General features: G+C 45.3%; 1 protein-coding gene across 1 annotated transcript in view; it reads left to right on the forward strand.

Annotated features, from left to right (window-relative positions):
* DRC11 (dynein regulatory complex subunit 11) overlaps positions 1-11,477 on the forward strand; it is a 118,514-nt gene extending 107,037 nt beyond the window's left edge. Inside the window, exon 19 of the mRNA XM_075711189.1 lies at positions 11,364-11,477. Coding sequence (XP_075567304.1) covers positions 11,364-11,477 — 114 coding nt within the window. The remainder of the gene's footprint in view (positions 1-11,363) is intronic.
* The last annotated feature ends 1,109 nt before the right edge of the window (positions 11,478-12,586 follow it).

Below are 12,586 nucleotides of genomic sequence, written 5' to 3' on the forward strand. Positions count from 1 at the left end.
TGACATTAAAAGCTATGTTAACTGGCTGTCTTTCATCATCCCCTGCCACGTCCTTGTCCAGGCACATTTGATCTAGAGGCCTGCTAATTCTGCTGATGGGTTGGCACATCACTATTTGAATGATGATGTATGGCTCAACAACACCAAACACCCATCTCCCCCATTTTGGGATGTTTGGCAGCCTGGGCTGCTGGACGTGCCAGACAAATGGTCATTATTACAGGCAGCAACTCTGCACGGGCAACATGCCTGGCATACTGCTTTGCTGAACCTACTGCCTGCACCCAACTCGTGTTGAACACAGTGGCCTTCACATGCATGAATAAATCATGCAGGTGCCATTAGTACAATGCATTGGTCCATTTTCTTTCAGAGCCGACATGTTCAGCAAGCCTGGCTATATTATCTTGAGAAGGCAAAAAACTTGCTCACGTGGGGTCTGCAGGGTGCTCCACATAGGGATCGAGTTTTAAGTCCTTATTTAAAATTATTTCAAACAAGAATTTTCTTCACTTCAGGGTTTAAAAAATTAGTTTCTGCCTCAAACTCCATCCTTCTCCCCACCCCCAGGGCCGTAAAATCCTTAAGGCAAAACACAGTGCATTTGAAGTGCATTACATATACCTCAAATATACATGCATCACCCTGCAACTACTTTTTCCACATGTAGCTCAGTAATAATTTCTGTTTCTTTCCCTAGACTAGGATTATCTTTACGTAGTGGTTAATTCTTCTTTCACTATATTACTTTTGGTTTTCCTAATGATGGGAACAGTTATGAGGCTTAAGTACAGGTCTGCAATTTATTTACTGCAGCGACTTCAGTCTAGCTTAGAGACAGCTGAACTGGGCTTGAACTAGCTAGTTGAGTGCAACACGACAGCTTAGCAGCACTAACACCACAGAAAAACAGCACAATGCTTGACAGAGGCACTTCAAGCCTACTAAACACTAGTAAAAGCCTTAGCCACTGAACAGGACAGCCCTGCTAAGTACCAAGAAGAGCTGCAGGCAGCCCACACCAGGGGCTCCAAATGGGTTAGGACTTCAGTACAGAAGCCAAGAGACCCTGAAAGAGCTTTCTCAGTCCCATACCCCCCTGAACTTCTACTCAGATGTGCTTATAAACCATTGAGTTCTCCTGGCTAAAAGGTTTGTCTTCATTCTGCTCTTTGAATCCTCTCTGGTTTTGAATCCCTACAGTGCCTCGCACAATAAACAGGATGCAGTTTCTAACAACTTTGTCCAAGTCTTCTTCCACTGCTAACCTAATGATAGTGCATATTTCTCCCAGCCCTGTTGAATACTTTCCAATTTCCATTTAGAGCAATTTGGCTCACTCAACATAGGCAGCATTTGTGATATTTGGCAAATTACTCTTTTTTTCCTCATGTTTCCTATCTAAACCAATATCTTTCCTCAGGGAAAGGCTAATGGTTCAGTGTTGCAGCAAAGAAAAAAGCCCCTATCATTCCCAGCTCCAAGTAGTAATCCATTTGTACCCTGAAACACGAGAGCTAGTATTTAGTGCAAGTTTAACTTGAAAATATTATTCCAATTACTATGAATGTACCTGTTTTGTACAGCACAAAGTATGCAGGCAGCACTTCATTTTGAACATGGCTAAAATGATACTGTCCTCAGCATCCCATGGCAATAATTTCCTTGCATTAATTACAGCCCTTAAGAAAGTATTTCCTTTTACTGGTTTTAAATTTGTTTCCCTTTGTCCTGGTTTCGGCTGGGATAGAGTTAATTTTCTTCCTAGCAGCAGGCATAGTGCTGTGTTTTGGATTTAGTAGGAGAAGAATGTTGATAACACGCTGATGTTTTTAGTTGTTGCTGAGTACTGCTTATGCTAGTCAAGGACTTTTTCAGCTTCCCATGCTCTGCCAGGCGCACAAGAAACTGGGAGGGGGCACAGCCAGAATAGTTGATCCAAACTGACCAAAGGGCTATTCCATACCATATGACATCATGCTCAGTATATAAACTGGGGGGGGTTAGCCGGGGAGCAGCGATCGCTGCTCGGGAACTGTCTGGGTATCGGTCGGCGGGTGGTGAGCAATTGCATTGTGCATCACTTGCTTCGTGTATCATTATTATTATTATCATTATTATACTGTTACTATTAGCATTACTATTTTACTTTCTTTCAATTATTAAACTGTTCTTATCTCAGCCCAGGAGTGTTTCTCACTCTTACTCCTCCAATTCTCTCCCCCATCCCATCGGGGTAGGGGGAGTGAGCGAGCGGCTGCGTGGTGCTTAGTTGCTGGCTGGGGCTAAACCACGACAGTCCTTTTTGGCGCCCAACGTGGGGCACGAAGGGTTTGAGATAAGAACAGATTAACTAGAGTGTATTAAGGAGTCTGTTAACAGTTGCCGGTCATGATATTAGTTCATCTGATCTGTACCATGTTCTTTTCTTGGCTGTGCATGTTAAAGCTTGGTGTTGGTCTGTGCATTGCGCTATGCTCTGTAGTGATTAAGGATGTTTTGATTGGGAGGTTCCTTATCAAAATCCTGACCTTGAGCATGGTTTTGTATCTGGGTTTTATACACAAGTCATTACTGTACTTCGGGTACCACCTCATGGAGAGAGTTAGCAATTATACCTTTCCCTCGGAGACGTCTGTTGTGGAGGAACTACAGAATGGCACCTTCATTACCTTATTCTATAATGCTTCCTCCCTCATTACAGAAAGTTTTCAGTATTTTGAACATCCCTGGGCAGTTAAGATACTTCTATTGATACTTCTTGGGAATATTGTTTTGGTTTTGACAAAGGTTAGTAAGCAATTTAAGAATATCATCCAGAGATCTGCCCCAAGGCTGGAGAGTTATGAGTGGCAGGGTGTGTGGGATCGTATGCGCAAGTACCTAGGGCAGTGGGGACCTCCAGTGTTTTGGAACTTCACCCCTGAACAAGTGCAGAATCCTGAAGAACTAGTAAAGTATTTGGAAGAAGTATGTTCTCACCCTGGCAACTCCAAAGAGACACAACTCATTGCAACATGCTGGGGACTGGCCCATGCCTATCGAGCCCTGTTCAACACTATTCAGTACCCTCAAGGGAAAGAGAGGGTCTCTGGATCTGATGACAAAACAACAGGCACTGTGGCTACTCCAACCACAGCCATGAGCACTGTGGCTACTCCAACCACAGCCACAGGCACTGCGGCTACTCCAACACCCACCACAGGTACTGCAGCCACTCCAACCCCAGTGGCAGGCACTGCGGCTAAACCAGAGAACCAACCTGCGCCAGTATCAGTTGCCCCTATACAGAAGAAAAAATACACAAGGAAATCAGTTCGTTTAGTAAGGGATGAAGATGAACCAGGGCCATCACGAGAACCAGAGGAGGAAGAACCCATAAATGAGATGGTGACCACCCGATCCCTATCCCTGAGTGAGCTGCGAGATATGCGAAAAGATTTTGGTCGTCATCCAGGCGAGCACATCATCACCTGGCTGCTCCGATGCTGGGATAACGGGGCCAGTAGCCTGGATTTAGAGGGTAGGGAAGCCAAGCAGCTGGGATCCCTTTCCAGGGAAGGGGGCATTGACAAAGCAATTGGAAAAGGGGCAAAACCGCTCAGCCTCTGGAGGCGACTTCTGTCAAGCGTGAAGGAAAGGTATCCCTTCAAGGAGGATGTTTTATACCGCCCAAGCAAATGGACCACCGTAGAGAAGGGTATCCAGTACCTGAGGGAATTAGGCGTGCTGGAGGTGATTTACAGTGACCTGAATGATGAACAGTTAACCAAAGACCCAGATGAAGTCAGGTGCACACAATCCATGTGGCGGAAGGTGGTACGGAGCGCACCAGCATCGTATTCCAACTCGTTGGCAATACTAGCCTGGAAAGACGACGAGGCACCAACGGTGGATGAAGTGGCTAGACAACTCCGGGACTACGAAGAAAAGCTCTCTTCCTCCCTACGGGCCTGTGTCTCGGCTGTGGAAAAACTGTCTGAAAAAATATGCCAAGAGTTCCAACAACTCAGAGAGGATCTGTCCTACTCCCCACCTGCACGGACCAGTGTCTCAGCCATTAGGAGTCAACGTCCCTATGCTCAAGAGAGAGGATATAGAGGATACACACCACGGGGCACCCTGTGGTTTTACCTGCGTGATTATGGAGAGGACATGAGAAAGTGGGATGGAAAACCCACCTCAACCTTAGAGGCACGGGTGCGTGAGTTGCAAGGAAAAACTATTAGGAAAGGCGGTTCTCCCAGGAAGATTGCAGCTCCAGTTTCCAGTGAGCAGTTCCCAAGACAGAGTAAGAGGGCTAATTTTACTTCCGACCTTGATCAGGGGACTTTTGATTCACATTTACAGGAAGTGAACAGCGAATACTGTGACCAGTGTTAGAGGGGCCCTGCCTCCAGCCAGGTGGAGGAAAGGGACAACCGGGTTTACTGGACTGTGTGGATTCGATGGCCTGGAACGTCAGACCCACAGGAGTATAAGGCTCTAGTGGACACTGGTGCACAGTGCACGCTAATGCCATCAAACTATAGAGGGGCAGAACCCATTTGTATTTCTGGAGTGACAGGGGGATCCCAACAGCTAACTGTACTGGAAGCTGAAGTGAGCCTAACTGGGAATGAGTGGCAAAAGCACCCCATTGTGACTGGCCCAGATGCTCCGTGCATCCTTGGCATAGACTACCTCAGGAGAGGGTATTTCAAGGACCCAAAAGGGTACCGGTGGGCTTTTGGTATAGCTGCTTTGGAGACAGAGGAAATTAAGCAGTTGTCCACCTTGCCCGGTCTCTCAGAGGACCCTTCGATTGTAGGGTTGCTGAAGGTTGAGGAACAACAGGTGCCGATTGCTACCACAACTGTGCACAGGCGGCAATATCGCACCAACCGAGACTCCCTGATTCCCATCCATAACCTGATTCGTCGACTGGAGAGCCAGGGAGTGATCAGCAAGACTCGCTCACCCTTTAACAGTCCCATATGGCCAGTGCGAAAGTCTAATGGGGAGTGGAGACTAACTGTGGACTATCGTGGCCTGAACGAAGTTACACCGCCGCTGAGTGCTGCCGTGCCAGACATGCTAGAACTTCAATATGAACTGGAGTCAAAGGCAGCTAAGTGGTATGCCACAATTGATATTGCTAATGCATTTTTCTCCATCCCTTTGGCAGCAGAGTGCAGACCCCAGTTTGCTTTTACCTGGAGGGGTGTTCAGTACACCTGGAACCGACTGCCCCAGGGGTGGAAGCACAGCCCCACCATTTGCCATGGACTGATCCAGACAGCACTGGAACAGGGTGAAGCTCCAGAACATCTGCAGTACATTGATGACATCATTGTGTGGGGCAACACAGCAGAAGACGTTTTTGAGAAGGGAAAGAAAATAGTCCAAATCCTTCTGAAGGCTGGTTTTGCCATAAAACAGAGTAAGGTCAAGGGGCCTGCACAGGAGATCCAGTTTTTAGGAATAAAATGGCAAGATGGACGTCGTCAGATCCCAATGGATGTGATCAACAAAATAACAGCTATGTCCCCACCAACTAGCAAAAAGGAAACACAAGCTTTCTTAGGCGTTGTGGGGTTTTGGAGAATGCATATTCCAAATTACAGCCAGATTGTAAGCCCTCTCTATCAAGTGACCCGGAAGAAGAACGAATTCAAATGGGGCCCTGAGCAACAACAAGCCTTTGAACAAATTAAACGTGAGATAGTTCATGCAGTAGCCCTTGGGCCAGTCCGGGCAGGGCAGGATATTAAAAATGTGCTCTACACTGCAGCCGGGGAGAATGGCCCTACCTGGAGCCTCTGGCAGAAAGCACCAGGGGAGACTCGAGGTCGACCCCTAGGGTTTTGGAGTCGGGGATACAGAGGATCCGAAGCCCGCTATACTCCAACTGAGAAAGAGATACTGGCAGCATATGAAGGGGTTCGAGCTGCTTCAGAAGTGGTTGGTACTGAAGCACAGCTCCTGCTGGCACCCCGACTGCCGGTGTTGGGCTGGATGTTCAAAGGGAGGGTCCCCTCTACACATCATGCAACTGATGCTACATGGAGTAAGTGAGTTGCATTGATCACACAACGGGCTCGAATAGGAAACCCCAGTCGCCCAGGAATCTTGGAAGTGATCATGGACTGGCCAGAAGGAAAAAACCTTAGAATATCACCAGAGGAGGAGGTGACACGTGCTGAAGAGGCCCCACTGTATAATAAATTGCCAGAAAATGAAAAGCAATATGCCCTGTTCACTGATGGGTCCTGTCGTCTTGTGGGAAAGCATCGGAGGTGGAAAGCTGCTGTATGGAGTCCTATACGACAAGTCGCAGAAACTGCTGAAGGAGAAGGGGAGTCGAGTCAGTTTGCAGAGGTGAAAGCCATTCAGCTGGCTTTAGATATTGCTGAAAGAGAAAAGTGGCCAGTCCTTTATCTCTATACTGACTCATGGATGGTGGCAAATGCCCTGTGGGGGTGGCTGCAGCAATGGAAGCAGAGCAACTGGCAGCGCAGAGGCAAACCAATCTGGGCTGCCGCATTGTGGCAAGATATTGCTGCCCGGGTAGAGAACCTGGTTGTAAAAGTTCGTCATGTAGATGCTCATGTACCTAAGAGTCGGGCCACTGAAGAACATCAAAACAACCAGCAAGTAGATCAGGCTGCTAAGATTGAAGTGGCTCAGGTGGATTTGGACTGGCAACATAAGGGTGAATTATTTATAGCTCGGTGGGCCCATGACGCCTCAGGCCATCAAGGAAGGGATGCAACGTATAAATGGGCTCGTGATCGAGGGGTGGACTTAACTATGGACAGTATTGCACAGGTTATTCATGAGTGTGAAACATGCGCTGCAATCAAGCAAGCCAAGCAGTTCAAGCCCCTTGGGTATAGTGAACGATGGCTGAAATATAAATATGGGGAGGCCTGGCAGATTGATTACATCACGCTCCCACAGACCCGCCAAGGCAAGCGCTATGTGCTCACCATGGTGGAAGCAACCACTGGATGGCTGGAAACATATCCCGTGCCCCATGCCACCGCCCGGAACACCATCCTGGGCCTTGAAAAGCAAGTCCTGTGGCGACATGGCACCCCAGAAAGAATTGAGTCAGACAACGGGACTCATTTCCGAAACAACCTCATAGACACCTGGGCCAAAGAGCACGGCATTGAGTGGGTGTATCACATCCCTTACCATGCACCAGCCTCCGGGAAGATTGAGCGATACAATGGATTGTTAAAGACTACCCTGAGAGCAATGGGTGGTGGGACGTTTAAACATTGGGATACGCATTTAGCAAAAGCCACCTGGTTAGTCAACACCAGGGGATCTGCCAATCGAGCTGGCCCTGCCCAATCAAAACTTTTACGTACTGTAGAAGGAGATAAAGTTCCTGTAGTGCACATGAAAAATATGCTGGGGAAGACAGTCTGGGTTACTTCCCCCTCTGGCAAAGGCAAACCCATTCGTGGGATTGCTTTTGCTCAAGGACCTGGGTGCACTTGGTGGGTGATGCGAAAGGATGGGGAAGCCCAATGTGTACCTCAAGGGAATTTAATTTTGGGTGAAAATAGCTAATGAACTGAATTGTATAATATTAATTGCTTTATAATACTGTATGTTATCTCTTAACTATATGTTATCTCTTAACTGCATGTTAATATAATAATATAGTAGGTTAATATTAAGTATATAATACTGTATATTATGATTGCTATATGCCACATCAATGGTATTGCAGTAAGAATTGCCCAGCTTAATGAAAATGAACTTTGATGAAACCATTTTGGAATGAGAACTGACTTCAGCATGCAACAGTCCAACACTGCACACCACCTCTCCTGCTCTGAAAGACTGTGATGACAGATGGAACCCAAAGTCATGGACTAAATGAACTCAATGGACATTTTAGAGGGATGGGCCATAGACGAAGGGAATGATATCTGTGTGTATATCAAGATAGGGAAAGTGGTGGTGATTAATTGGAACACATTGGAAAGGGGAGGGCCTGTGCATGACTTAGATGGTATAGAATAAGGGGTGGATACTGTCCTGGTTTCGGCTGGGATAGAGTTAATTTTCTTCCTAGCAGCAGGCATAGTGCTGTGTTTTGGATTTAGTAGGAGAAGAATGTTGATAACACGCTGATGTTTTTAGTTGTTGCTGAGTACTGCTTATGCTAGTCAAGGACTTTTTCAGCTTCCCATGCTCTGCCAGGCGCACAAGAAACTGGGAGGGGGCACAGCCAGAATAGTTGATCCAAACTGACCAAAGGGCTATTCCATACCATATGACATCATGCTCAGTATATAAACTGGGGGGGGTTAGCCGGGGAGCAGCGATCGCTGCTCGGGAACTGTCTGGGTATCGGTCGGCGGGTGGTGAGCAATTGCATTGTGCATCACTTGCTTCGTGTATCATTATTATTATTATCATTATTATACTGTTACTATTAGCATTACTATTTTACTTTATTTCAATTATTAAACTGTTCTTATCTCAGCCCAGGAGTGTTTCTCACTCTTACTCCTCCAATTCTCTCCCCCATCCCATCGGGGTAGGGGGAGTGAGCGAGCGGCTGCGTGGTGCTTAGTTGCTGGCTGGGGCTAAACCACGACACCCTTAAATGTCATAGAGCCTTGCCCCAGCACCTGTAATATGGCACAGGGGAAGAGGATTGTCAAAATGGCCTCATGCATTAATTAACTCCAGTATCTTCATCTCTTCTCACACAGAAGCCCCTCTTCCTGAGCCTCTAATCATTGCCATCACTGGACCCTTTCTGTTGCTTTGCTTTGTCCTTTTTGAAATGGGGTGGCTGAAATGCAGTATTCAAAGTAAAGATTAGTGCTGTGATGAATCTTTGATTTCTATTCACTGGAAACATGAATCTCCCCATTTGACATTTATATTCTGCCAGTGTTCCAATTAATATAAATAATACAAAATTTGTGATAATGTGATTTCTTAATTCGATTTACTCAAATTTCTGTCCCAATTATACATCCACATTTTTGAAATTATAAATTATTGCACCAGTGTGATTGATACAAATCCTTACACAGAAATAACAGTAGTCCTAGAGGAGCAAAGGGCAGTCCAACTAGCACACTAGTTGTGCCTGGCAGTGACTGGTACAAAATACTTACAATATGCAAGAAAACCCATACGAAAGACTGTGGCCATCATTCCTCCAACAAGCAAACATGTTAACTCTGATCAGTCACTTACGGTCAGTAACTTACTTTCATCACCAGTTCAGATGCTAGTGCATTAGTGATAAATCTACCTTTATTTTAACCATATCTGAGGAGGTGGCTTCATTAATCTCACATAGCAGTTCCACTAGCTAAAGAGTCAAAAGCAGCCATCATCGCATGCCAACAGGCATGTAGATTTACTGCATTGAAATATATGCACAAAGAAATAGGAAGGGAACAAGAGAAGACATCATAAGTCACTCAGCTCCTCCTGCCACATGCAGCAGAGTCCCTTATCAGCTCAGAGCGGGCAGTGAGATGACCTCCCCAGTCTGCACCCACCAGACAGTGCTTTCCATCCTACCAAGATCCCAGCAAGCTGTTGGCAGGTGTTTGTCACTTAAGGTCTGGAGAACATCATACCCAGGACAACAAATCTGGTGGAGGAAATAGGATTACTATGGTCTCATGGCCTGTCATGCGTGGAAGGCCAGAGACATTGCTACCTACTGCTGGGGAAGTCAATTCCTCCCTGAGCCAATAGCCACAACCACCATCTTGTCTTTCATATCCCACTCCTGTAAAGGACCATAAACAGCCATCTCCAGGCCTCTCCCTGCTCCACGTTGTCCCAGCTGTGTCTGTTCTTCCTGACACAGGAATAGCTTGGCCTGAGACCATCTTTAGGACAGCAAAATCCAATTGCCCAGGCCTCTGCACTGAGAGCCCAGGGGTTCCTCCCAAACACCTCACATGACACCATCTAGATATGGGTGCACAACAGGTTTCATGATGTTTTAATCAGTGGAGTGAGGGTTCTTGGAGGAGGGGTACTCAGCTAATTTGGACAATTAGAGCAGAGATCACAGTGTTAGGGCTGCTCAGCAGCCAGCTGGACATTTGACAGCTGTCAGACTTTATTTACCTGCTGACAGTATTTAATCTGCAAGACAAGAGATCCAAATAGGGTGCTTGTCATCAACCTCTTTCTGGGACCCAGAGGAAGCCTTTAAAAAGCATGACACCAAGAAGGACCATCTGGGGCCAGGAGAAGAACATCAAGAGATTTTCTTCCCTATACACTTCCAATACCTCTTCTCCCAACTACTTCTCTTGCTGCTGCCTGTCTGTAACACATACTGGGAAACTGGACAAAGCAAGTTACTAGGGGTAGCCTACCAGGCTCAAACTGGAGGCAGCATTTTGGATGAATCGTATGGAAAAGGGTGCCACATTGGTAGGAAGGTTGAAGACTACCCAAGTGAAGGGCAGAGGAGACACAGTTGTGGCATTAAATAGCAGTCAGAGGAAAGACATTCATTCCTGGGGCAACACATGGATGAATACGGTTAAGAGGAAAGGCATTTTATCAATCATGTCAACACATAGTGGCATTTTAATCTCTGGTGTAGGCAAGACTTTGTTGCTAAAGGTTCCTGTACATACATATGGGGAAATACTAATTCCTACACACTCGGAACTTTAAAGCACTACCCTCTCCTTCATTTTACATTATTTTCACATGGCCTAGAACTGCCTTGTTGACATAACAGTCCAGGAGCTTGGCAAGTTTTCAGACCAACTATACCAAAATCATTTACAAGTCACAGGACTGTGAACAGGCATCTGAAAGCAATAAACAGGTTTTTAATGTTCTGGGTTTGTTTTGCTTCTTAAGCTCTCTCATTGAAATAAAAACTATCTGGATTGATTTTCAGAGCCATGAGAAGTGTATGCTTTGTCTATTGCCAAGTTTCAGACCAGAGGGAGCTTTGACAAGAGCTGTATACCTCAGAAATAGGGTTGATCATAGAAGTTCAACATCTCCATAACTATAGTAACACAAATGGCCCAACTAAGTGTTTCTGTTAACAAGACACACTTCAAGCGAGCAATTTCTGTACTTCTTGTTATAATAATGTTCTCAAGAGATGTGAGGATTTCACTTCTGCTTCTCCACAAGCCAGCCAGGATTTTAAGTTTTGGGGGTTTTGTTGTGGGGTTTTTTTGTTGGTGTGTTTTGGGGGGGGGGGGGGGGGGGGAGTTTTGGGGTTTTTTGGGGTTTGTTTGTTTTGGTTTTTTTAAGAAATGCTCCATGGTACTAGTAAAAAGTTTTACTACTTTGTTTTTGTTTTAAGTTTTATTAAAACATACACACGCTTTTTGATTCTCCAGGTTTGGTACGCCAAGACACCACTGGGTAAAGCACGAATCAGAGCACTGGCAGACAGTGAGCGAGCAGGAAAAGGGAAAACAAAAGAAGGAAATAAAGGAAAAGGGAAAAACTAACTTCCTCAAGAATTTTGCATCTGGCAATGCCAGTCACAACTCTACTTCACTGAAAGGGAGAGATGCTAGGAAAGCAGATGCTTCAGAATAATGCACCCCAAGTTATAGCTGTTCCAGGAAAGAGAATTGCTTTCTGAATGATTTTTAAAAGTTAAAATCGGATGAGACATCAATGTGACATGTAGCTCTCAGAGGATAAAGAGTTAATGACCACTGACTTGCTCAAGCATTATTTATTCTACAAGGTTTTAGGGGGCAGAGAGGTTCATTACTCAGGACTGTAACATGCCATCAACTTTTAGGCTATACTCATTTATTTCAGCAAGTAACTCTCCTTAAAAATTGATGTCACATTAATGTCTTTCATTACTTTAATATCCTATATGCTTTATAAAACTAACTGCTTTATATATCTGTAGGTCTAATGCGTTACAGTTCTCAATAAAACTATTACAGCTATAAAGACTGCTTTTTAATTGGGATGGATTATAAGACACTTAATGCAATCTACCACAAGCTGAATATTTACATAGCCACATGAGGACCAGCACTGTTTCACCTTTTGATGCCTCATCATGGACAAATTAATGTACGTGGATGTTAGAAGAAAACATTAGTAAGCAGAGTAAAAGCAAAGCAGTCAGGTGGTGTTCATTTTGGTGGATATCCTGGAATCTATTTTGCAATAGAAAACAATGCCTAATTACCTTGTTTGCACAAATAGCAATAGACCTGTTGCTAAAAAAAAAACATATATAGCAGAACAGCAGCTGTAATGGCATTCTGGAATAGGCCTGTTGAGCTTTCTAAAAGGTTGTTTCATGCTGTGTTAAACCAAATCCACCAAGACCTGCTTCAACTTCTTCTAAATCTGGTCCTGCAAGCTCTATTTAAGCAGCCCACTGGTGAAAATCTGCCCCATTGCATTCAGACACATGAAGCTGTGTACAGATGTAGCCTGTGGGATCACAGTGGCTACTTCTGTGTGCTTGAGCAGCAAAATGTGAAGCTCTGTGGCAGGAACATCTTCTTCACAGAAGGACCCAAGGCACTTGGAGGCAGAGATTTCCTGATTTTGTGCTTTGATGTAGTGCCTCCTACTCAGAGGA

This window comes from Pelecanus crispus, chromosome 5 (genome assembly GCF_030463565.1).
Source record: "Pelecanus crispus isolate bPelCri1 chromosome 5, bPelCri1.pri, whole genome shotgun sequence".
NCBI classification, from domain to species: domain Eukaryota; kingdom Metazoa; phylum Chordata; class Aves; order Pelecaniformes; family Pelecanidae; genus Pelecanus; species Pelecanus crispus.